General features: G+C 39.3%; 1 protein-coding gene and 1 long non-coding RNA gene across 2 annotated transcripts; both read left to right on the plus strand.

Annotated features, from left to right (window-relative positions):
• The first annotated feature begins 7,773 nt into the window (after window positions 1-7,773).
• On the plus strand, window positions 7,774-8,535 carry LOC148904792 (uncharacterized). The gene is made up of 2 exons (XR_016118878.1): window positions 7,774-7,801; window positions 7,975-8,535. It is a non-coding gene; the product is annotated as an uncharacterized LOC148904792 (long non-coding RNA).
• Window positions 8,536-18,241: 9,706 nt separating this feature from the next.
• Window positions 18,242-21,969, plus strand: LOC148904793 (uncharacterized). The gene is made up of 6 exons (XM_089024512.1): window positions 18,242-18,260; window positions 18,485-18,574; window positions 19,233-19,654; window positions 20,037-20,061; window positions 20,638-21,034; window positions 21,108-21,969. Exons 1-6 carry the CDS (start codon window positions 18,242-18,244, stop codon window positions 21,910-21,912), a joined length of 1,758 nt encoding a protein of 585 aa, XP_088880638.1. The 3' UTR covers window positions 21,913-21,969.
• Window positions 21,970-26,049: the final 4,080 nt, after the last annotated feature.

Here is a 26,049-nt window from a genome sequence, read left to right on the forward strand (position 1 = left end):
GTGGAAAGCATAAACATCACCATTAAAGTGGACGGAAAGACGGTGGATTTCAATGGACGTAAGATCAATCTTGTTTTATCCTTCGCTTGAATCAAGCGAAGCGCGATTCTATTCATATAATGGGCCGCGTAGAGGACAAACTCAAAAGGATTTACTATGGGCCTGAAGGCTATTGGAAAGGAGCATCAGCTATTAAAAAACTCGCGACCGCGGCCAGGGTATCAGATGAAACGGCTAAGAACTGGCTAAGAAAACAAACCCTCTGGCAGGTCTATCTTCCCGTGCCGAAGTACATTCCCAGGCCCAGCTTCACCGTAAATACCCCTAATGAAGTTCATCAGGCAGATTTGCTTTTCTTACCACACGACAAGGTGAGAAGAAAGACCTATAGGTACGCTTTGACCGTAGTTGATATCGCAAGCAGATACAAGGACGCCGAACCCATAACCAGCAAGGATTCTGGGGAAGTCGCAGAAGCCCTAGGTAGGATTTATAAGCGCGTCTTGAAATGGCCTAAGCTGCTGCAAGTGGATGCGGGGACAGAGTTCATGGGCGTCGTTACTAAGACCCTGAAAGACCACGACACTAAGATTAGAAGAGCTAAAGCAGAGTACCACAGGGGTCAGAGCATCGTCGAAAGATTTAATAAAACCTTGGCCGAGCGTCTCTTTGGGTACCAGTATTGGAAAGAGCTGGAAGATCCCTCCAAACGCAACAGGGAATGGACTCAGAGGCTCCCCCAGGTCGTCGCGGCTTTGAACAACGAGGCGGCCAGGGCTACGGGAATGAAACCCAGGGATGCCATAAAAAAGAAACACGTGGAACACAAGTCCTACGTCAGAAGTTCGAGGGCGGTCTTCCCCCAGGAGAAGAGATTAGGTAATGTCGCGGTACGATATCTCTACGGACCGGGTGAATTAGAAGGAGGATCCAAAAGAGCTACGGATCCTAATTGGTCTTTGGAAACTTACCAGATCCGAAGCGTAATAGCTAAGAAGGGTCAGCCCATCTTGTATTATCTTCATGATGGTCCCACACGTGGGTTCGTCATGGAAGAACTGCTTATCGTGTGATGTCCGAATGCTATCGTATGCACTCCGTCATCACACATCCATCGCTTACCGTCAAATGCAGACAGTGACACCTTCTCCTGCGTGACGTTATGTATCTGATGACCATAGCTGCGCAGGCTGTTCATCTTATGCCGCTGTTCCTTGCGTGTTCGTAATACGTTGAGGTAGGACTCGTGCGTAATGTCCTTCTTAACCACGTATTTTTTTACGCCTTTGGCTTTCTTTTCTACACCGTCCAGCTTTAGCACGCTGTACATCTTAGGTTTCAGGCCCACGTATTCCACGATGGGTTTTCCTTTCATCTCGTCCTTCATTTTCCCGATTACTTTCTTGTTTTTAGGGGAGTAAAGGAAGTGGTCGCGTGGGTAATCACTGGTGTCGTATTCATCGATGTCGGGAACACAGTCTTCGTAAATGTCTTCCGTCTGCACCTCTAGTATCAAGGAATCGGTGTCGGTGTATAAGAGGCGGCACTTATCACCGTATTTCGGTTTTAGCTTGTCGTAGTAAAACTCATACATGAGCAGCTTTGATAGGTCTAACGCTGCAAACCCCGTGTATACGGGTTTATTCAGGAATAGATTCGCTTTCTTCATGTGAATCACGTAGAAGTTTAACATTTCTACGTATCTAACGAATCCAGGCTGTGACACGTATGCTTCTGCTTCCTCTCTGGTGCTGGCTATCTTTATGCTTACGCGCTTGCGGATGTTCTCCATTGTCTTACCAAATACGCTATTGTTCATTAGTTTAAACAGGTTCTTTTCGAAGTCATTCTTTGCCTGCGTACGCTTTTGTGTGTTAAAGTCAATGTAGGAGCACATCCATGGTTCCTGCGTGAACTTCAAAACGTGATGGATCTTCTTCACGCGTAAGCCGTGGCGCACATAGAACTGCAGGTTGCGGTAATGCACCACGTACTTTCGCTTGTCCATTAGGTTCATCGTTAGCTTCCTGTAGGGTTTGTAGCCAGGGCACATTTCCCTCTGCAGCGGACTCAGCCGCTTAAATGGTATTTCTATTGCTTCTGGTGCTAATGGGAACTCATTGTGTGCGTCGTGCAAGTGCTCTGGGTATTCCAGGTCCACCTCCAGCACGTAACCTTTGTCGTCTTCTTTACCTACATTTAGGTAAAACTCTATGGGCTTTATGTTGTCCCATTCGAAGTCGCGTACAGGTAAGTACTGCGACATTGCCCAACCGTAGAGGTTGTTTGCGTCTAAGTAGAATATGTATGTGGTTGGCTTCTCCGGGTCGTACTCCACCGTGGGATTGTTCGCTTTTGCGTATCGTCTGCTGGGTCCGCAAACACCGCCGCGGATACCGTCTTCCATAAAGCGGTACATGTCGTATTCCATTAGGAAATCCAGTTGCGCGTTTGTCTTCTTTAGAAGCGCACTCCAACTAAGCCCAGGAGCCGTGTAGAAGTTCGCTGGATCCAACCCGTAGTATTCCATTGCCATCTTTCGAAAGCTTTGGAAAACATCTGCGAGCAGCACTACGTCTGAACGTAGGTAGATGTCGTGGTATTCTCCCATATTCTCACAGGAGTACTTTTCCCACACATCTAACGCATGCTGGTACTCCTCGTCCTTTATACCAGACTCGTTTAGGGTGCTGTAGAATCTCTCTTTGGGTGGTAGGGGTTCTTTGAATCGATCCCAGGAGTCCATGTATTCGTATGGGTAGACTCCTTTCCTTTCCGCGCCGTATTGGCTGGAAATGGGGAACTCCGTGTTGTATTTAACCAAGTTTGCTAAGGAGTCCGCCATGAACTGCTGTGAGTCTAAGAACTTCAGCTTGCCTACAGTTACGGACATGTACCTTTCTTTGTTGTTGGGTATGCACTTTACTTCGGAGCCGTCTGTTCCTTGTAAAAGTAAGTGACTGTCGTAACCCCTTAAATTATGAAAGAATACGGGTATTTCCATTTCTGGATCTACTTTGAAGTTTATATTACATTTCCAATGAGCTGCACCTCTGTATTTACCCGTGATGTGGCAGTGATCTCTAACCTTATCCACATAGAAATCCTCAACAAATGCTTTGTGGCAGTGAATGCAGTGCGTGGAGGGCTTTCCCGGCTTCTCACCTTTCTTAGCATACTTCCCGCATTTAAAATGAGCTTCTCCTAAATACTTTCCATCTTCATCCCACGCTTTCTTGGCTCGTCTTCCAAACTGAAGAAGCGTATGTTGACAAATGTGGCATTTCTTTGCCTTGGTAAAAGCCTCCTGGTTCTCTTTGGTAAATTCCATCTTCTTTGGACGTCTTAATTGTTCTCTTATCTCCCCCTCCTCTTCTCGCAATGCTTCTAGAAACTCATTAGCTGCGTTCTTACCTCGGTAAATTACAGGAGGGTTTGCTTTACCGTCTGATCTGACTACTATGTAACCAAAGGAGCAGATCTCGTGTAATCCTACCTTATTCGTGGCACCACGTTTCTGCTCTTCCTTAGTTATCAACGCTTCGAAGTCTGCATATATCACGTAAGGCACTTGCATCTGCTTTTGATGGTCTGAGTAGGATAGGTTCTTATCTGTGGGCATCTGGATCCGTTGCGCCACTTCTTCGACTCCGCGACATATTTCGTCGTGTTCCTTTAGAGCTTTAACGCTGGTAAAGGATAACAAACAACAGTCGCAGAAGTATTTCTTACCTTTGTGTTTGGTGTGTCTGTAAAATAGTCTGCTAATATGTTTGACCCACGAATAATGTCCGCCGTGGTAGAAAAGGTGTATTCGTTCTCCTTTACTCTTTGACAGCACTAGTGGCACTATCGTTTGGTCTCTGACTCCGTAAACGTTAATTGCTAAATCGTTTATTTCCTCAAATATGGGGATGTCTATCAACTGCATGGGAAATTCCACACCATCCCACTCTAAATCGTCTGTGGGATACTTACTTGTCCTACAGGGATCCTTATCTACTGGATACAGTGCGGATCGTATTGCCCACATAAAGCATCGATTGTCTTCATTCTTCACGTTTACAATAGCCTTCTTCCTTTCTACCCACGTTGGTAGCGGTACGTAACTCCCCCCTCGTATGGGTACGTACCTGGCTATACTTATCTCTATTCCTTCAACCTCCTCTACTGTCCAACCCGATCCTTCTTTCGTGTAGTTAGACAGCGACTCCATTATTGCTTCTAAGGCTTCACTGAGTGACCTATCCAGATTCGTGGATTCTAATATCACTAACGACTTTGATCGCAACATTGCTGTCGTCGTTGCCTCATCTTTTGACAAACTTACTTCTACCATTATACTCGCTTTCAGGGCTCCTAATTCTTCTATACCTTTTCGAAGCGTTCTCTTGACCTTCCTTTCTGACTGACACCAAAACTGTCTAACGTCAATCTCACCGTTACCGGGTATTGACACCGTTTCGAAATTGCTTTGGGATTCCATCTATATAATAGGAAATATCTTGTACCTAATTCCAGACCCTTTTCAGATCGTCGTAGTCATACTCACAATCCTGACAATGCCAAAACAATTTAACCTTAGTCTCAAACTTCTTACCACATCCACAATCATAGCTGCTCATACATTTCGTCTTCATCTTTAAATGCTTCTTCAAGTCCACTTCTTTCTTAAAAGTTCTCTTACAATCTTCGCACTCCATATATAGACTAACATATTTTACATAGACGCGGGATGCGGGTAATCGCGGCACGAATCGAGGTGGGTACTTTAGACGGGTAATCCTCCGGTGGTCGTTGCGCTGGAACCCCCATCCCCTATACTACTGAAGGGCCATGATCTTTTTCAAGTACTTGTAGATAAGTTCGTTTTGCTGGTATGCGGGCTGAAGACCAAGTTCTTGTATCTGTAAAAACAAAAGAATAATAAGTAAATCTATCTCAAAAATATCGCATTACTATGATTTCACTTTTACCTTTCTCCATATAGCCTGCGTCCAGTGGAACGCACATCCTTGAAGCTCTACTTCTGGTAAAACAATCTTCAGGGCTGCCCATACTGCTTTTTCAAAATCTAGTGTAACTTTTCGTACAGATGGCTCCTGTGGCAAAAGGCCGATAATTTCTTGTAAAACCTACAATAAAAAAAGAAATATGTTTAGTTCGAGTCAATCATTGACGATATTTGTCATGTTTGTGTTTCACAATCTGATATACCTTTTTGTAATCCTTCTTCTTCTTTCCCGACATAACAACAAAAACCAGGGGAAGCTGTTTTGCGTTGTCGCCGGATTTGACGAAGGCATTTATGGATAGGAGCTGAGTGAATGGCCGACAATAGGTTAACAACGCATTGAAATCTGCCTATTGAAATCAAGCAGAGGTTGAGTCACACCTTTAACGAGTCTTACAGGATTGTTCTCACAAACAATAAGACGTTCGCGTCTGTCTTGTAGTCATTCGCGACGTTCTCTTATGTTTCTCTCCTAGATATTTCATTAAAAACCTTCCTAAAGATAAGATATTCGTGTTTTTGATAAAGATTTTGGTGAGGGAACAAAGATTTATTCGAAAATCTAATGGTTTGACGAGCACGAGTTGTCGATCGAAGTACACTGTTGTTAGTCACGGGTTTGTTGTCACGAAGTCTTGTAGTCATTCTCGACGTTCTCTTATGTTTCTCTCATAATATTTCATTAAAACCCCTCCTAAAGATAAGATATTCGTGTTTTTGATAAAGATTTTGGTGAGGGAACAAAGATTTATTCGAAAATCTAATGGTTTGACGAGCACGAGTTGTCGATCGAAGTACACTGTTGTTAGTCACGGGTTTGTTGTCACGAAGTCTTGTAGTCATTCTCGACGTTCTCTTATGTTTCTCTCATAATATTTCATTAAAACCCCTCCTAAAGATAGTGTGAACAAACAAACATTTATTCGGAAATCGAAAAGAAACAGTGTAATTATAGCTAAGTAAACTTTGGTAGGCGAAACGAATAAAGCGTAGGCGAACTTCGGTAGGCGAAATGATGCGTAGGCGAAATAATCGGATACCCTCAAATTTCTACTCTCTATTGACATAGACCCAAGATAGGATATTTTAAACGTATTTCTTTGAACACATTCCACAAGTGGGCTCAGAAAAATATTTTTTATCGTTCATTTGTGGTTGGTTTTGTAAGACATATGTATGTTGAATTAGCCATGAATTAATAGAAAACGATGCGAACGCTTATTTCAAATGATTGAAGACAAATTTCAACTTGTAAGATCAATAAATCAATAAAGATATACTACTTTAGTTTTAATTGCATTGAATTTCCAGGAAAGAGCTGTAAATTTAGCAATAGAGAGCATAAATACAACAAATTGAACAGACCTTTGATTGACACAGTTATTCACATCAGCTTTGCACGATCGGTAAAACAACGTGATTCTACAAGCAACCATCAAGACGAGTCTTCAATTCCTCTCCCAACGATTGTCCCAAGCATTACTTTGTAGTTAAGTATGATTTTTGTAGCATAAGTGTTGCATTAGAGCAAAGAAGCGGTCTGTTAACACCAAACATCATGCAGAGCCAGTGGCTTTGTTTGTAGTCTTAGAAATGAGGCCGCTAACCAGCAAAATGAATGAGCTGTCTCAAATGCAGGTGTTTTAAAATTGTTTCAATTGCAAAGTGAAGTAATGGAAGTTTGCTTTATTGGTGATGAAAACTGCGGCGAATCGCGAGGTTTGTCACATTTAGTTAGTTTGACTGAATGTGCTGATGATATAAAACGACATCTTCTTACATATCACCTCTCTCAGGAAGAATTGACTGAATATGAACTTATACTAGCAAGATGCGGAAAATTCGACGAACTGGCTGATCAGGTTTCAACCTGGTGGATTTGTCCACACCACCGATATATTCTCGGCAAATTTTGGCGACCTCATAAAAGGTCTTGTAACATGCCAAATCATGATGGAAATATTATAGTCCTATCTGGAAGAGATGTAGTTACTCTGGAGCTTGCTAGGTGGGCGCTAAAGCTTTACGGAATAACTGTACAAATAGGATCAGGTACAAATCAACTTCATGCAATATGTTTTTGACACAGGCCCGTAGGCTGCCTTTAAAACGGTGGGGGGATTACATTTTGGGGACTTTTCGTAATTTATTTTAACGCTAAAAGATGATGCTGCTTCACAGAAACCCCAACATACATGCAATATTGAGAGCTATTTAATTGAAAATTTGACCGGTTTGACACGCATTTAATTTTTTTTTCCGTTTACGAACAAGCGATTTGACAGCATCATTAATAAGAATACCAGGTCCGGTGATACCGGACCTTGTCCGTGTGTGTAAATCAACCCCCTCCCCAAAGCCTATGGGCCTGTGACACAATACTATACATTATGACTAGCATTGTCCATTATCCAAAGCATGTATATTGATTGATACATGGTCCCCTGAAAAACCATATAAAAGGCTTAAAACAGGAAACCCATGATAAATAGGCCTTTTGCAGCTAGAGATCACGTGCTTGGATACCGCATAGCAACGCCATACTGGAGAGCAAGCTCTCCAGTAAACAACAGAGATCTAAAGGTCATACAAGCGTGCTTTCAAACAAAGAATTATAGTTAATACGAGCCCAAGAGCATTCCGTTTCTAGATATTCAGTTAATACAACTCGAACTTGTCTGTAAAGTGAGGGTTTCTAAGTGGAATTCGTCGCGGTTTGGAGTGGAGTTCGTCGCTTTTGCGGCCGGCTTCGTCGTCGGAGTAGAAACAAAATGGCTGCTAACGAAGGTATGTCTGAAAAAAACTATCTTTTAAACAAACTAATCGGCGGCTTTTTATGATAAAAAACGAAGAAGTTAACTTCATACTAAAGAGGGTTTAAATGGAAAGAGAAATTCGAGTCCATACCATTGCTATGATTGATATTTTTACTTAAACTTTTGGGTCTTTTCTACGGCTAGGTGATTCAACGAATGAACAAACTCAGTCTCACGATGAGATACAGTTTTCTTCCACTTCGAAGCCTAAAAAGAAATCTTGCTACCACTGCTGTGTCCCTCAGTGTAATGGTGATTCAAGATATCACAAAGAGCTGCTGTTTCATCGCATTCCGGTTGGAAAAGAAAGCCAAGAACTTCACAAACAGTGGTTAGTTAACAACGTAGCTATGAGATGGTAGGCTCTGGTCTCGGCAAGGTTCACTCTCTTATCGGATCTTGCATTTTTAGACATCGAAAGAACCTTGCATCCTGACCAAAGCCCTTCAAGATTTGCATCTCCACAGAGTCGGCGAAGATCTTCTATCGACTTAAACTTGCGATCGTTCCTCACGGAAAAGGTGTGAAGTTTGGAGATAGAATTTCCAAGTTGCTCTTTGAATATTAAAAAGAATATCAAACCATTTTTTTTTTTTTTTTTCGATTCGGTACATCACATGCTCATTTATTTCATTATACTTATTATTATTATTTAATCTTACCAAAAGTTCTCTCACACGGGTCTTCATCTTGGGGAATGTTTTCTTTTTCTCAGCTCTCCTAGGTTGACCTGGCACGAACTGTCTTCATGTGTTTTTTGGGTTCTTCCCAGAAGATATGCCAAGTAAATCCTTTCTTCTGGAGCTAAAACACTGGGAATCGTATCAAGAGCTTCTATTCTAGTATTAGTCGAGGAAAGAGCCAATGCGAATATTTGCTGCAAAACGAAGAAACTTTTTTTGTATATTTGTTGTCACTTTTACGTAGTACGTCAATCGATTAGCGTGTCGAAAACAATGGTTTTATTGGGTTCGTATTCAAATAGTATACTTAGGGAAAATTCCTCAGGTGTGAGAACTTGCTTATTTTCTTTAAACCACGTAGAGAGATTGTTGAATAAAACACTTGATATTCCTTTTGGACACGGTTTCAAAGGTACAGGTGGCATATTTTTGTTTTTATCGCGATTATCGCTACTAGTATTTTTGATTTTTCTAATTTTACGTGGCTGTTCATCTTTGCTTTTTTTCTGCCAGAACTTTTTTCTTTTTCTTCCTAGGTGAGTTTTTGTCATCTTGGGTTTTTCTACATGATTTTTACATTTTTTTTTGGAAAATGTTTGTGATAAAAACAAAAATTTAAATATCCCGCTCTTGTTCTTTAAATTCGCGGTGGCTATAGCAACCACGCGAAAACCTTCTTACCCTACCCTAGAGTTTCGATTTTGTAATATTGAAATCGAGGCGTGCACGCGCGTCAACATTTTTGGGGCATGCTAGTACATGTTAAGGAGTCAGGGACAGAGCGGAGACCAAGCTGTTTGCAGTGGGCAATGTAGTAAAGAAGACCAACTACATGATGGCAGTATCCACCTATGCCAGCTACACATGAGCATCTCCCAGAAGCTGAGCAGTCGGTCAACTTGATTTTAACTTGGAGTATATGTGGAGGCTCGCTCTTTTTCATTGAGCGGTAGCATCGGGCCTTTAATTACCGCAGAATCCAAATCATAGGCAACTATTAACAAAAGAACAAAGCGAATACAATAAGAGAGTGAACTCAAGAAGCTATATCAGAGGTATACAATAATTCAAACAACCAATGGGTAATTTACCTTTAATATCATGTAAATATCCAGGCTCGGCAAAAAACTTGTAAGCTTTAGAAGTACTCTTACAACCAGACTTGTCTTTTGCGTAATTTTCCACGAACGCAAAGGTTAACTCAGGCAGGGAACTTATATCTTGTGAAGAGTTTTCGGCTGGTGTAAACAAACAAAAAAGACCCAAAAGTTTAAGTAAAAATATCAATCATAGCAGTGGTATGGACTCGAATTTCTCTTTCCATTTAAACCCTCTTTAGTATGAAGTTAACTTCTTCGTTTTTTATCATAAAAAGCCGCCGATTAGTTTGTTTAAAAGATAGTTTTTTTCAGACATACCTTCGTTAGCAGCCATTTTGTTTCTACTCCGACGACGAAGCCGGCCGCAAAAGCGACGAACTCCACTCCAAACCGCGACGAATTCCACTTAGAACCCTCACTTTACAGACAAGTTCGAGTTGTATTAACTGAATATCTAGAAACGGAATGCTCTTGGGCTCGTATTAACTATAATTCTTTGTTTGAAAGCACGCTTGTATGACCTTTAGATCTCTGTTGTTTACTGGAGAGCTTGCTCTCCAGTATGGCGTGGCTATGCGGTATCCAAGCACGTGATCTCTAGCTGCAAAAGGCCTATTACAAGAAAAAGAAACGATCTATGAGAAAAATGAATATAAAAAGTTAACTCACAAAATATGTAAAAAAAATAGATAACAAATAGATATGTTAAGTGTGTGCTACAAATAAATAGTTTAAGGAGAAGTAACAAAAAAGAACGTATTTAGGGGGGTTCAGGGGTGTCAGATAAAAATATGTGACCGTTGATGCAGTATCTCATATGACGTCATAGTGACAATTTGGTTTACTGTGACCTCCCAATGACAAATCTTGGATACGGCCCTGATTAGCAATATAATCTACTGTTCAGTTGTTCTTATTTATTATGACTGATCTTCCGTCACGTCTTAATAAGGTTCTGAAGTCACAGTTCTATGTATCTTCATGTTATAGCTATTTGTTGTCCTTGTCGTAAGAAGCTGAAGAGTTTGATAGTAGAGGCACAATCATCACATGAGTAAATCGAGGATTCACGCTCTCTTGATTCTAAACATCTTGAAAGGTAACACGTAGTATCACAAAGCTAAGAAACATGAAAAATATTTGGTAGATACCGGATATTCTTTATTGAATAACTGCACAAGTAACATATTACATTGCTCTAACATTTGTAGATCAGCTAAGCAAGTCGCAAACGAAGCCCTTAAATGTACCTTTTTATCCCCACCAAATCTCAAAGAGTTAGAATGGCTACCAGATACTCCTTACCAAACTACCCAGGATGATCAATGTCTCACTACAGTCAATGAATGCTTCACTACCCTTTCAGACTTGCTTCCAAATTCAGGAGAGTTTACACCTTTAAAATCAAGAGTAAAATCACCGTGGAACGAAACAACTCAAAAACAACGAATGCAATGTGTAAATGCAGTCAAGAATGCTTGTGAAATGGTATGTGAAGTTATTGCTCCTCAGGCTAAGCACGAGCTGCTCAAGTCCCTATACACTGAATTAGAACAAGACGAAAAGCCCTATCTCCCATGAACTACAAACTCTAATGTGTGCATATAAAAATGCTCCCTCTAAATCTCTGAAAACACAAATACTCAGCATTTACGTTGATTTGTATCCCATGAAAACTCTCAAAGCAATGAATGACAATTATGAAAAGATTACTCAATATCGAGTACGAAAGGCTAAAGAACATGCCAGAAGCAGTGGTCCAGGCATTGCTATTGAGAAATCTACTAAACATCGAGTGCGTATAGACATGGTAAAGGTAGACCACTTTCTAGACTTCATTAACCGCCCTTATTTTTACCAAGATGTTGCCTTTGGTGTTAGTAAATTGGAACTGGAAAGTGGGGAACAGTTCACTATGCCAAACGTAGTGCGAACAGTGACTAGGTCAACAATGATCACACAATACTTGCATTTTTGTGAAGAAGAACAATTTCATCCCTTGAGTCGACGAACTCTTTACAGAATCTTGGAAGTTAGGAAGTCCTCACAGCGCAAATCACTTCAGGGGCTTGACAACACGGCTGCTGATGGAGCAGCCGCTTTTGATACTTTAGAATCAATTGTTAATGATTTAGAAAAAAATGGAGCTCCAACAGAATGGGCTAAATCTACAAAAAATCTTCTTAAAGATAGGAAGCGATATCTCAAAACCGAATATAAGGTACACAGCAGAGAAAACAGTACTTGCCCTGATCATTGTCATATATTTGCATTAAGTGATAGTGGAGATAATGATTTTAGTAAAACGTGCCATGATACGCACAACACTGTCTGCAATAATTGTGAACAACTAAAGAATGTAAGAATGTAAGATATTGAGTGCAAGTGTAACGAAACTGTACAAAATGATAGTGAAACTCGTGGTGATCTTTTGTACGATGTGTACGCTTCTCAAACTTGTATTGAAGATTGGAAAGCGCACATACTCAGGTCTGAGAATCAAGATCGTGCGAAGCAAGACTTCTTCAAACTAGTCAGTCCAACTACAGCTGCTATCTTAATTGACTGGGCGATGAAATTCACGCAAGTAAAGTACCGAGAGAAGCAATCGGAATGGTACGGTAAGAGAGGTTTAAACTGGCACATTAGCTCTGTTGTAACCATGAATGTGGTTTCTAGTAAAGCCGAAATTACTACATATGCGCACTTGTTCGACTCTTGCACTCAAGATTGGTTTACAGTTACTTCGATAATCGAAAACCTCTTGAAAACTCTCAAAGCTGAAAATCCATCCATTGAGAAAGTTTATCTCCGTTCCGATGAAGCTGGGTGCTACCACAACAATTCTATTATATCTGCATTGAAAGATGTTGGTGAGCGTGTTCAAATCAAAGTTGAGCGCTATGACTATTCTGAACCACAGCACGGGAAGGATTTATGTGATCGCATTCTATGCCCAATGAAGGCATCCATAAGAAAGTTTTGCAACGAAGGCAGTGATATTACAACAGCTGCTGAAATGAGAAACGCCTTGAAACAACGTCCTGTCAAAGGTACATCTGCTTCAGTAAATATTGTCAATGTGCAAGCAAACAACCTAGAAGTAAACAAATTGGATGGTTTCAGTAGCTTTCACAATTTCGCTTTTGAAGACAAAGGGATACGGGTTTGGAAAGGCTTATTCAATAGGTAATGGCAAATTGATTCCTTACAAGAAGTGGCAAAGTACACCGCAAGGTCTAACACTCCTCAAAGTAGCAGATGGGCAAGAATTCTTTAATCCTATATCTATTCGAGTTTTGAAACAGTGTACAAATGCGCCAACAGAAAATTGTTCCTATCAGTGTCCTGAAGTTGATTGCTATGCAGTATTTACAACACTCGACGATCTTGAGCTACACATACAGTTTGGGGAACACATAATGCGTAAAGATGTAGGTCTATATGACCAATTGAAGCTAGATTGGATTTCCAGATTTTCACAACTAACCCTTGAAGACTCCACTAATCAGGTGCCGACAAACGCCCAAATACCTCAAAGTCGTGGACATCCTACTTTGTCACAAGGCTGGGCGCTCCATAAAATGAGAAGCAATAAACGATTTTCCGAATATGTCAAAGATTATCTCCTTGCTAAGTACGATCTGGGAGAGAAAACAGGAAACAAATGCGCCCCCCAGAATGTTGCAAAGGAAATGCGAAAAGCAAGGCTTATATACGGAAAAAGAAGATTTACCAGAGAAGATTGGCTTACTAAATCTCAAATTAAGAGATTTTTCTCAAGAATAACTGCAGCCAGAAGAAAACAAGCTAACCTTCAAGAAATACAGGGTGCTATAGACCAAGACAATGATGTTAGTCTTGATGATGATGAGATAGAAGAGATGGAGGACAATGATGAAAGAGATGAATTAAAGAACATCATAGAGAGTGAAATGGCATTACAGCATCCCATCATCGCCAAGAACTAAAAAAATTCAACGTCAAATTGCTGAAACAAATTTGCACTGAGCTTGAAATACAAATCAAGTCTCGGAATATCAAGATGACAATTCTTGAAAAGCTTTCAACTCAGTTGTCTGAATGTACCTGCAACCAATAATTAATAATATTATGGTAAAATTGTGAGCATGTTTTAATTTTATTTATAACTCTTCATCCATCCATCCATCCATCCATCCATCCATCCATCCATCCACCCATTCATTCAGTCTGTCAACTTTCAGTCTGTCTGTCTGAGAGTTATTTATTTTTATATTTGTTTCTTAGTTTTTGTTTTGTTTTGTTTATTCATTTATTTATTTATTCATTCATTTTTAAAATCTATTCATCAAATCATTTATTTGCTATCTTACTTACTAACCTACTTATTTACTTACCTAGTTATTAAATATTTCATTTTTTATTATTTTTATGTATATATTTATTCATAGGTCTGTTTATTTATGTATTGCAAAGGAGAGGGTACAGCGACTGGACTTGGACCTTATATATTTTGCTGATCAGCGGCCTCATTTCTAAGACTACAAACAAAGCCACTGGCTCTGTATGATGTTTGGTGTTGGAGGAATTGAAGACTCGTCTTGATGGTTGCTTGTAGAATCACGTTGTTTTACCGATCGTGCAAAGCTGATGTGAATAACTGTGTCAATCAAAGGTCTGTTCAATTTGTTGTATTTATGCTCTCTATTGCTAAATTTACAGCTCTTTCCTGGAAATTCAATGCAATTAAAACTAAAGTAGTATATCTTTATTGATTTATTGATCTTACAAGTGGAAATTTGTCTTCAATCATTTGAAATAAGCGTTCGCATCGTTTTCTATTAATTCATGGCTAATTCGACATACATATGTCTTACAAAACCAACCACAAATGAACGATAAAAAATATTTTTCTGAGCCCACTTGTGGAATGTGTTCAAAGAAATACGTTTAAAATATCCTATCTTGGGTCTATGTCAATAGAGAGTAGAAATTTGAGGGATGTAACAACATTCGATTTTCATTTTCAATTTGACAACTCGTAAAATGCTTAGATTTGGCGGAGTCACAATATGCCTAAAACATGCTGGCCGCAAAATATTTTTACATTTTATGAAAGATCAATGTTTACTTGTATCACGATAAAAATACTAGAGTTATAGAGCAATCCACTCTTGAGATTTGAATTTTTATCTTTTGTCATAATTTTGCTCGTCACGAAATGTCAAATATAGTGCAAAGGTAGTGTAAATTTTCTCCAAATAAAATACTTCTTCTTGAAGCTTTTAATATGTCAGGTTATTCCTCAGATGTGTATCTAACAGCATGTAAAAGGATTTAATTTTGTGCGCATTTTTAAAAGAGATACAAAGCCTCAAATTTCATTCAAATTACGTTACCAGAAGGTATCCAAAGACTTAATTTTTGCCCGAAACTTGACCCCCTTGAACTTAGCGAATTTGTGACGACATTCAAAATAAAATGCATTTTAATACTACCAGTAGGAAAGGCTTTCTGTACATAAAGCTTGAAAGAAATCTGAGACCCCATCCAATTTGGCCTGGTGATTCTTAGGGACACAGCCTCTTAAGCATTACGTCTTTTACAGAACGAGATGAAGTTTATATTCAGTTAAACTTGACAAGAACAACTGAGACAAAATAGAAAATAATGCAAAAGGCAATGCAAAATACAAAATGACGAATTTCTTGTCAGTAAATTGGCGTTTTTGAATATTTTTTAGCTTTTTAAAGTGAAAGTCTTGGTCTATATAATAAAATCTCTCAACAACACAAATTTAAGCTCATTTTTATAATCATACTTGCTCGAAGAGCTAAATAAACAATTGAATATTTGGTGTAAATTCATATTTCATTCAATAATTAAATAAATTATCTGTAGAAAGATAAAAAATTATTGGATGAAAGTCTTCTTTGTTTTGCCGATGGGACCCCGCAATAGGAGGCGAACAAAGCGGCATTTTTCTTGAACAAAAAACATACGATAGTTGGTTAAAAACAACCGAATTGTTAAAGATTTACAAAGCTAAATAAAGAACGAATATATGTTGTAATATGCTCTTAGTGTTATGTTTCATCCAGCATTAAAGTAAATTAAGCTTATCTATAGAAATTAATATTAAAAGTTTTGAGGAAAGTCTTTGATTTGTCGATTCGTCGAGAAAAATGCTTGTCAAAAAAAGTATATATACGATTGTTTGCTAAAAAACACACACCTGAATTCTTGAAGAACACTTCTTGATCCATCTTTGAATACGAGAAACTTTTTTTTAAATTGTTTTTGGTCTATAACTTGTCCTAAAGCGATTTTTTTCTGTGCATTTGAGAGCCGCATTTGTGAGTGGATTTGCTTTGACATTAAGCGGGATTCCTGTGTTGTGTACACGGACGGACGGACGTACGGTGTGGCTACCGAGTCATATCCGGATCCGGTGCACGTGATATAAAAGGTTACGTGACATCACGTTCGGGTCTAGTATAAGTGAATTTTTGAACTCGTGCGAGTAGAGTTTGCAGGACTCAATATTGTTGTTTATTCTCAGTATTTCTTTATATCCATACGGATGGATTCGTACGGTCTGAAAAACAACTACTATTTTGTCTACAACTAAGATTACTTCTACTGCTGTAACAGGGTAAACTCTTGAGTGAATAAATAGTTGAGTTTAAGACTGTACAACATTTATTTGGTACACCTAATGTGATTGGAGTCACATACAGACGGAAGTGACGTCAGCCAAGCCATGAAAAATCAACTCGATGGCTTATCATTCTTTCTTAAGTATAGTGCTCCGCTTATATTTTAAATCAAATCTCAAACTAAATGCCAATATAAACTTCACATCATAGCCTACATGTATGAGTTAAATCCTTAATGGTTATGAACTTGAATTGGTCAATTTCCACATTAAATGATAATTCAATTTATTCATATTTTAAATGGTTCAAGTTTCTTGTTTTCTTGCTATCCCTTAGTTTAACAGCCAACAGTCAAGTTAAAACAAAAAAATTAAAACCAAGCATTAGACACAAAATATTAGACTATAATACACCTTAGCAGACCCTAATTCCATTGTTAATTTCTTTTGTGTCTATTTGATTACTGAATCACACCTTAAAAAGTAATTTTTATTTCACAGGTTTGATAATTGACTTTACTCCGGAGCAAGTTGTATGAAGGTTGGATAAAGTTATCCACCTAATAAGAGTTATCCAGTGTACAGAATAGACCATTTTCGAATTCTTATAATACCGCTGTGTTCCTTGATTACAGACTCATTTGCTCAGGCTTAGCATGTGTCTAAATATTCACAAATACCAATGGTAAAGAATGTGCAACTTTGACAATAAAAACTCTTTCCAATTCCCCATACTTTTACTGGAATGCATGAATATTCAAACTAATGACATTTCACATCTTCATCATTGACAAAAGCTTGGAAATTTTGAGAATATTACCATGACAAGAGATCTGATATAAGAAGTCTCTGGAATTCTTGAGAATTCATATTCTAAGTTACAGTGAAGTACTATAAAACTTCTTCCATATCTGCCATGTGACGTGAGCCTATGCAGTACTAACCAAGAGTGACTGGCGCTACAAGACGGCAAGGATTATTTAATTATTAATTACTTTTTTTTCTTACATATCCCGTAGCAATACAAAATGGAAGATAAGCATGGTATATGAAATGTGCATCTTTCATACTTGGCCACATCCTGGGAATGGGAGGGAATATAAAATACTTGGATTGGGATACAATAACTGTAACATTTTACCTGAAAACCGTGGTGATTGAATCTCACCCTCGACCCTCCTGCACAACTTTAGATCTGGCACACAAATCTGGTATTCATGATTCAAAATTTATATGGGTGCAAAAACAATTCCACAAAAAGAAAATTGTAAATTTGAGAATGACAACACTCTTAATTTCAACATTTAGAAGAAAAAAAAACTTTATTTATGCCTTCTAAATGTACGCTTTGAGTATTTTTTTTCTGAACAGATAACGATAAGCCAAAAGGAAATGAAAAAGAAAAAAAAGGCGCTCAATAAACGCATTAGTCCGTCTGTTGTCACGCGACCCTGAGATTTCATTTCTACCATATTCCTTTGATTGGGTGTTATTTGAGTTTAAGGAATTTAACAACCCATTTGCCGCGGAGGATTCCTGAGTATAGCTTGCACCATGCACTCATGAAGAAGCGAACACTCGACTGATGATTCATGTCATGGACGCCAGTGCATGTGGACACCGACGAGTTATGGTGAGATCAAATGATGCTGATGTAGTTCTGCTGGCTGTTTCAATATTTAATTTGCTTCAAGTGGATGAATAGGCCTTTTGCAACAGATTGACACGTGACCGGTTCACGCATAGCAACGCCATGCTGGATTGCAAGCTAACCAGACATTCTTTGACAACCAACAAAGCGTGACTGGCCTTCAACAATTCAAAAGCCGTTTTCTTCTCTTGTAGAAAGTCGATCTTAAAATATTTCCTACACATTATAGCTTTAGTGTTTTTCTGACTTTTCTTTTGGTTACCCGCGAAGTTTCGTGATTTAAAAGCGATATTTCAAGCTCTAAACGAACCGAGTTCAAACTTGGATAGCGCGAATCATGGCGGTCGTCGAGCAAGGTAAATATTTCCAAACTTTGAATGATTGTATGTATATAAATGGCTAGATCTTTCAGATTTTATGTCGGGAATATAAGTAATAAATATAAGTTTACTTTTAGGCCTTACATCCAGATATTGAGACCGATATTCGTGATAAACGAGCATTAGTTCCTACTGTCGCGTTCCCTTGTGCACAAGCGATGGTCGATATAACGACTAGGTTATTTCTCTTTACCACACAGGTTCTGCTGATTCATTGGGGCTCCCAAACCTTAATTTTGGTGAAGTAGAAGACTTCCAAGAAAGTGTCTGGTTGCGACAATACGAAGAAGGCATATAAATTCTTTGCCGAGCTATGGAATGCCGTTACTGCCAAAAGCCTTTCAGTTTTCACCACCTTGTTCAAATGGTCATACTAGATATTGAATTATGCACACCATAGATTGAGTTTCTTAATTGTACTTTCAAGTTCCATACCAAGTATGTCGAGAAATATTTTTAGTTTTAGTTTCTTGACAAAAAGTCGACGAGAACTCGATGAGATTTCTCTGTTTCAAGACGAGATTTCCTCTGTTTCTCGACGAGATTTCTCTGTTTCTCGACGAGTTTTCTCTATCCACAGGGAACCCAAAATACTTTTTACGGGTTTCCTGTGGTCTAGCATCCATAGTTCTTTGCAAGCTGATGTGCGCCATTTTGAAACGTGGTACGTTCTAGAATTGGCATACACGAGGCATACGGAGTTTTGACATGAATCCAACGATTCGAAAAATATTAGAAAATATAAATACCCTGAGTAAAGAGCTTGAGAAAGCGAATGAAAAGAGCAATGAGACAAATGTATCTGATGCCACAGTACATCAAGAGATTTTGAGGTCGTTCAGAGGCCAAAATTCTCAGCCTACTGCATCAACAAGCAACGCTAATACTGTCTCTGGCGGCGGTACAAGCAGTTCTACTGTTCCCAGCTTGCCTATAATTTTATGAAAGGCCGAAAACGAAAGCAAGTAAAAACCAGCACAAAAAAAGCAAGTGGCACTTATGTAAAGGACGTTATTTTGCTTGCTGGTCCGAATGAAGACAAAGTTCCCCGCCAAGGCGTTCGAATTTTTCTATCTGAAAACAACCATATTGTGTCTGGGGCGACTTTCAGCAAGGACTTAGACTACTTGCCACTTTGCGATTACCTGAAGAGCCTTTTTCCATCAAAACTTGGTGAATTTGATGATATTGAGATATTAATGCCAGTCCATTCAAAGCTGCTGCCTCCCAATCTAGCACCTGGGCAACAGTTGTCTGCATTCTTGCTGCAGAAAATACTTAAAGATAGGCCAATTTATATAAGACCCAGTAAGACCTTCCTAGATATACCAGGCCTCCAGTTATCCAAGAAGAGAAAAACTGAAACTGAGGTAAATATTGATTTAGGCAGAATAATTACAGTCATACCAGGCCAAGAGTACCCCCAAGAAGGCATTATTTATTCGAAAAATATATGATTATTTGAGCCATTATTTACTTCAAGAATGCATTCTGTTTGATACTATATAAACGAATATTCAAAACATTCCATTACTGATTGATTGGATTAAACAATCAAAGGATATTCTATATGCAAAAAGCAGTTGCTTTTGGTGACAGGCTTCCTGTGTATGTGTCTATGTATGGATATCATTTGTAACAATGTATTATTGGGGTAAAAATCGGGGTATACATGACCTGCTTTGACTGTAATATTGAAATGTTACTTTATTTATATTCCTTTTATTTAGAATTTCAATTTTGTGTCTACAGGTATATGAGCTAACAGATGATGATGGTGAGGAAGAAGATGACGACTTAATTTTTAAAACTTCAGTTTTTGAAAAGCAAGAAAATGAGGATTAAAGGTATTTTGGTTAATAAAAGCAACGGAAGCATTGAAACTTAAAGCATTTTTCATGTTTTTTATATTTTCTTACTGTAATGTGCCAGGCACAATGTGCAATAAAAATGATGACAATTATTGAACTGAATGGAGTGCAACATTGACCTTAACGAATTATGACCACCACTTCATTATCATACCTTTCCTAAATTCATATTCATATTTTAAGTACGTACCTGTCCACCTCGTGCCGACCTCGTGCCCAGGTGGCACATAGGGCTTAATTAAGTATGTTAGTGGTTATTTTTGAAATTGGGTTTTATTTCTAAAACTCGTTGGTGGCCATATTTCGTTAAGATTTATGGTCTGAAATCATAATTATATATGATTACAAAATTGCATGACACAATATGATTTTATTGTTAAACACATGCCTGTATACAGCCTTATTCTGTAGTAAAAATGCATGGCCTTCTGATTTAATGTGATTCAGAATATTGACTGGATAATATTTGTTTGTATCAACAGAGTTATCAACAGTGGACCCAGAAAAATGTGATGAACCTTCTGGAAGTAAGGTTACAGCAGAAAAGGCTGATTCAAATGAATCCTCAGTGGTGCATGAAGTGACCTCCTTACCTACCACCAACAATTCTGCATTGTCCGCTACTAAACCAGGGACACCAGTGCCAAACACATCGTCAGTAGTGGAAGCAGCAATCCCAACCCAATCACCTACAACTGTAGATTCTGAGTTCCAATCAGTTATTACATTATGTATACAGTATATTTACGAGAAAGGCATCACTGATCCTGTGGAAGTACTAAGATGTGCTCAATCCTCCTTCAATGTTGGAAGGGATCTTGACATCCAAAGAGCTTCTGAAAGTTTGGAAGGAGAAACCAATTTTATTAACATTGACAGGTATGATTTTTCATTCAGGGGCTCAGATATCCAAAGGTCAAGGCTTGTGTCTTACAATTTTATTTGTTTTCAGGTACAATGTTCTTGATAGTGCTCTAGAAGAAGTCCAAGAACTTGAGAATCCTAGGCTGACACTTGAGGTATCCTTCTATGGTGAAAGTGCACAAGATTCAGGTGGCCCGAGACGGGAATTTTTTAGGCTATGTTTGCAGGAAATCAAGACCAAGTATTTTGATAATGGCTTAAAGGAGCACTTGTCAAAAGACTATGAAAATGTAGGATTACTAATGGCACTTAGTGTTCTACAAAATGGGTCGATTCCAAGATTCCTTTCAGAAGAGCTCCTGCAGGAACTATTCAATGCAAGTAAACCATCCAAATGCATTGAAAACCTTCGGAAAGGGTTTGCAAGGGTGGGTCTTTATCAGATTGGCAGTGTTATACCAATATTTCTCCAACTCTTTCGTCCATCTCCAGCAGCTGTGCTTACTAGAAAAAAGTTACTACACGTGTTAAGTCCAAAGTTTTCAGAGGAAGGTTCTAATGCCAGAAAAGATGAAAGCAGTGTTTATGCTGCATTTAATAAATATTGCCGTAAAGCAGCAAGTGGTCGAAGGGGAAATGAAACTCTCAATCATGTGCTTCAGTTCGTTACAGGAGCAGACGAAGAGCCACTATTAGGGTTTGGTGCATCACCAGCCATTGAGTTTCCTGAGGCAAGTGGAGACAAAGCCTGGAACTTTGTTCCATTTGCAAATACATGTGCAAACACTTTGCACCTACGAAGGCCAACTTTAGAGTACCACCTTCCAAGTGAAGAAGTTCTGTTTGAAATGTTTGACTATGCATTTGTCAATGCGTATTTTGGAAAAGTGTAAATGCATGAATGGCATATCATTCTAGAATGCCTGAGTTGCAAGGATGAATGACTTTTTCCTAAAAAAAATAGTTTTTTTGTTCCTTTGTTTCTAGGAACTATAAATATATTAGGACTATATTTTGACTTGCTTCACTTCATTGATGAATGCAATGTCTGTGTTAAAAGAAAAGAAAGAAGAAAAAAAGAAAAGAGTTATATTTTCATTCAGATGTATCATATTGTTTGTTACTGTTTTAAAGAGCAGCCTACGAACCGTTTTAAATTGTTGCAATGTAAACCATTATTGATGCATTGAAAGTTTGTGTACATTTAGATCAGAACATTTTAATATATGTATCTTTTTTACTTCATGAACATAATTCTACTCAGTATCAGTATCAGTGTCATTCCGCTATTTCCAACTATAAGTTGATCAGCAGGGACTATATAGTCTACACGGAGCCAAAGTTCTGATGTAGTAGTCCTTTTAGAACTTTTCTGTCTTGTGTAGATTTCTTAGCTTGGTGTTTATCAACATTAAGTAGTTGACTAATTTTGATCCATGGATCTCTAACATATTTAGCAGTAGTATAGGGGTTGGGGGTCCCAACTCACACGCCACCCCGAAATGACCCGCCTTAAAAGCATACGCCCCGGTTTCATTCAGGGTTTTGAGAGCAACGTGGCCCGGGGTTATTCCACCAAGAGATTACGGGATCTTCCCGCCATCCACGACCCATTTGAGACCGTGAATACCCAATGAAATAAAGAAGCCACCAACGAATGCCATTAAATATGCTAACATATATTATGAAGTGTGAAATTCAAAGGAAGGCTGGCGGGGGTTACCCGTGCCCTGTATTACTAAAAAGTCAAAATATTTGTTCTATATATGCATGAATGTAAAGAGTTTGTTTATAACTTTTGTGTAAAGTGCTTGAGACCCAAGTTTGTACCTACTAAGCCAAATAAGTATGTTTGTTGTGGTAAGAAAATGCAAATAGAAGATGACACATCAGCGCAGTGTTACGAGTGTGGTAAGAACATTCGCAATGCCGTACCAAATGCCACCAGAGAGCAGTATTACGCCAATGGAGGTCGTAAGAAAACACCTTATAAGAGAATAAAATACATTAGGGATTGGATGAGTCATATCCAGGGTTTACAACCGGTATATTTAGACAACGAAGTAAAGAAGAAAATCATAGACCACTTAGAAGAGCCAACCCCACAAAGTCTACGGAAAACGCTGAAAACATTAAAACTAGGGAAATATTACAAAGCTATTCCCTATCTTTTGTCTGAAATTACCGGCGACCCTATTCCTGAGGTTTCTGATATGACAAAAGCCAAGTGGATGTTTTGTCGGTTGAATAAGGATATTCCTTATTACCCTGACGTAATCTACGAAATATTTTACAAAATAGACCCCAACCACCCCCTGTTAGGATGGATTCCAAGAAGATGAGCGAATAGCATAAATCTTATGCCATAAGATGAGTAATTAGCATAAATCTTATGCCATAAGATGAGTAATTAGCATAAATCTTATGCCATAAGACGTTGGTTACGCGTAATTTCCAGACTGACGTTCAATATTTAAATAGAATCCTGTCACGCTCTTTTCAAAGCAGATGTTTACTGAGCGAGTTTTCTTTGAAGCTTCTCTTTCGCTTCTTGGTAGATCTTTTTGCGAGATTCCTCGGAAAGATCTTTTACGACTGTTTTTTTGTTCCTTATGTCCGACTTTAATTTCTCGTACTTTTCCTCTTCAGCTAAGATAAGCGAAAATTCTACGTCGTCTATCTTTCTGTCACGCAAAGCCTTTGAGACAAGATCGGTAATTGTATTTACTTTAGCCCTTGACAGAGCTATTGTCGTGTCGTGCTTGGATATTTTGCTTGACAACTGTTTCGTAATGCCCGTAGCAACAGCCGAAATGATACCACAGGCTGCCCCAACGCCGGCCAAAGGAACTCCAACGATTATTCCCGGCCCAGTAAGCGAAGTAGCAACGCCGGAGCCTGTTAACACAACAGATATGGATCCTGAAGTTATCGAAATCTTATGTAGCGTACTCCGGCTCTGACGTACTTTTTTCGGACTTTTTCGTAGTGTTTTGTCTGCCCTTCCAAGTAAGCCAGGATTGAGTTTGCTTTATTCAGACGAAAGTTTTCAGCGTTTAGTTCGTTAGGTTCCTTAGGAAGTTCAGGATAAAGTGGAGGTGCTGATGGTATAACATCCATTATATATACTAATGTACGGCGCTTTTGGGAATGATATTGAGGAGCAGCCACATCATGACAACAGGGATTATGCCAACTGGAGAGCATTTAGGAAGATGTTTCCACATGCAGACCCTAGTAAGTTCGAAAGAAGACCCGATGGGATTTACTTCAACGGCGAAAGAATGTACAGTAATGCGGACTTGGAGCCAAAGGCTGACCGCCGAGCATCCTAAGATTTTACCACCCGGCCACCTTGAATATAGTAAGACGGTAGAAAAGGAGCCAAACTTCCCAAAGAATCTATTAGTGACCACCCAGAATTACCAATTTTACGACAACAAAGGTGGAGCAGATGACTTTGCTAAGATGGTTACCTCTTTGGAGATTCCCGTAGGCTCCTGCGAGGTTTAAGACAAAAGTCAGAGACATCTTTAGAGAAACTGCCATGAAACATAACTCAGGGAAAGAATCCAGAGAATGGTTATCAGGTCCCAACATGCGGTATTGGCCGCAGCAGTTAAACTTTGCTGTCTGGGCTGCTACTAAAGGATGTGGCATAGCTGCGGACATGTTCCATATTCCTTTCCTAAGATTCCACGTTGCTTTTACTATTCGTAGGATATTGTTTGAGATAGGAGCGCCGCTTCCTGGTGACACTGTCTTTAACCCAAAGGATAACAAATATGACAAAGTCGCATGGGAGCGATTAAAGAATGAGTTTAAGCTTACCAACCCTGATTTTCGCAACAAAGAGGGTGCCGCCCATGGTTTAGGAGAGACTTACACCTATGCTTCGTATGTTGGTGCCAGCATAGAAATGCCGGGCATGGGATATCCTAGCTCTTACGAATTTTCGGACTTAGGAGGCAGTGGAACAAAGGGTAATCTAATTTACTTCATTCAGAGCAAAGAGAAGTATCCTTGGGCGCCTTTCTTTGCCGCAAAGGGCATTGGTCTAAAGAATCTCGCAAGAATTAACCGCAGCATCGAAGCCTTTGTCTACTGCATTCTAGGAGCACAGCTTAGCACTCGCAGCCCCATCGTAGATGCCAGTGGTGCGTCACAGGCAAACGCAACAAGTATTCCTTGTCCTCTTCGAAAGCGCTGTTATTGAGAATGAGATCTCTAAGTCAGTTCAAAGGTATCAACTTGCGGTGCAGCAATCTAAAGTGCGGCTAGATTATGCCTCGAGTCCTGGTTGTTGGTTAATGCCAAGTAATTTGGTTATCAACGCCAATTCCGTCGTGGGTTATAACAACAAGCTGCAGCGAGCTACTAAGGATATGACGTTTGGGGTGAATGACGTGAACTCTGACATGACCAAGGGCATTCCTCACTTCGTAGAGAAGCCAAAAAAGTCACACGAAACGAAGCTACCCGTAGTTAAGAAACCATTAAAGAAGGTTTTGCCTACGATACCCGAGGAATATGACCATAACTTACTAAAGGCCGGCTTAGCCACCGCAAGCATTGGTGTGAGCTATTATATATGGCGATGAACAACCCCTACGTAGCTGGAGTAGATTGTGTCTATACGACTTACACAGGCGAGAAAAAATACACCCAGGCGGCTTGGGTTGATGTCACGGGGATGTCCGTAGACTTGAACTACTCTGAAAAGAAGCTGATAATATGCAGCATTTGCATTGGTACGGACAGCCATGCCAACGTGGGCTTTAGGTTCCTGGATGACAACGGCATACTGCAGCCTATGAGAAATAAGACAAACAACAGGGAGCCTGCGCATTTCTCCGTAGAGCCCAACCCCGGTAGTATTGAAAATCATTCCGTTTGGACTTTTCACATGGTTGCAGATTGCCATGGGAAGGTAAAGCTGCAGATACGCGTAAATACGCGTTTGCGTAAATAGCATAGAAAATCAAAGAGATACAGCTTATAACCATGCAACCATTAGCACTCTTACGGTG

The sequence above is a fragment of the Actinia tenebrosa genome, unplaced genomic scaffold (genome assembly GCF_029948245.1).
Source record: "Actinia tenebrosa isolate PJP-AT-01 unplaced genomic scaffold, QUT_ActTen_1.0 PGA_scaffold9__36_contigs__length_13948895, whole genome shotgun sequence".
Taxonomy (NCBI): Eukaryota; Metazoa; Cnidaria; class Anthozoa; order Actiniaria; family Actiniidae; genus Actinia; species Actinia tenebrosa.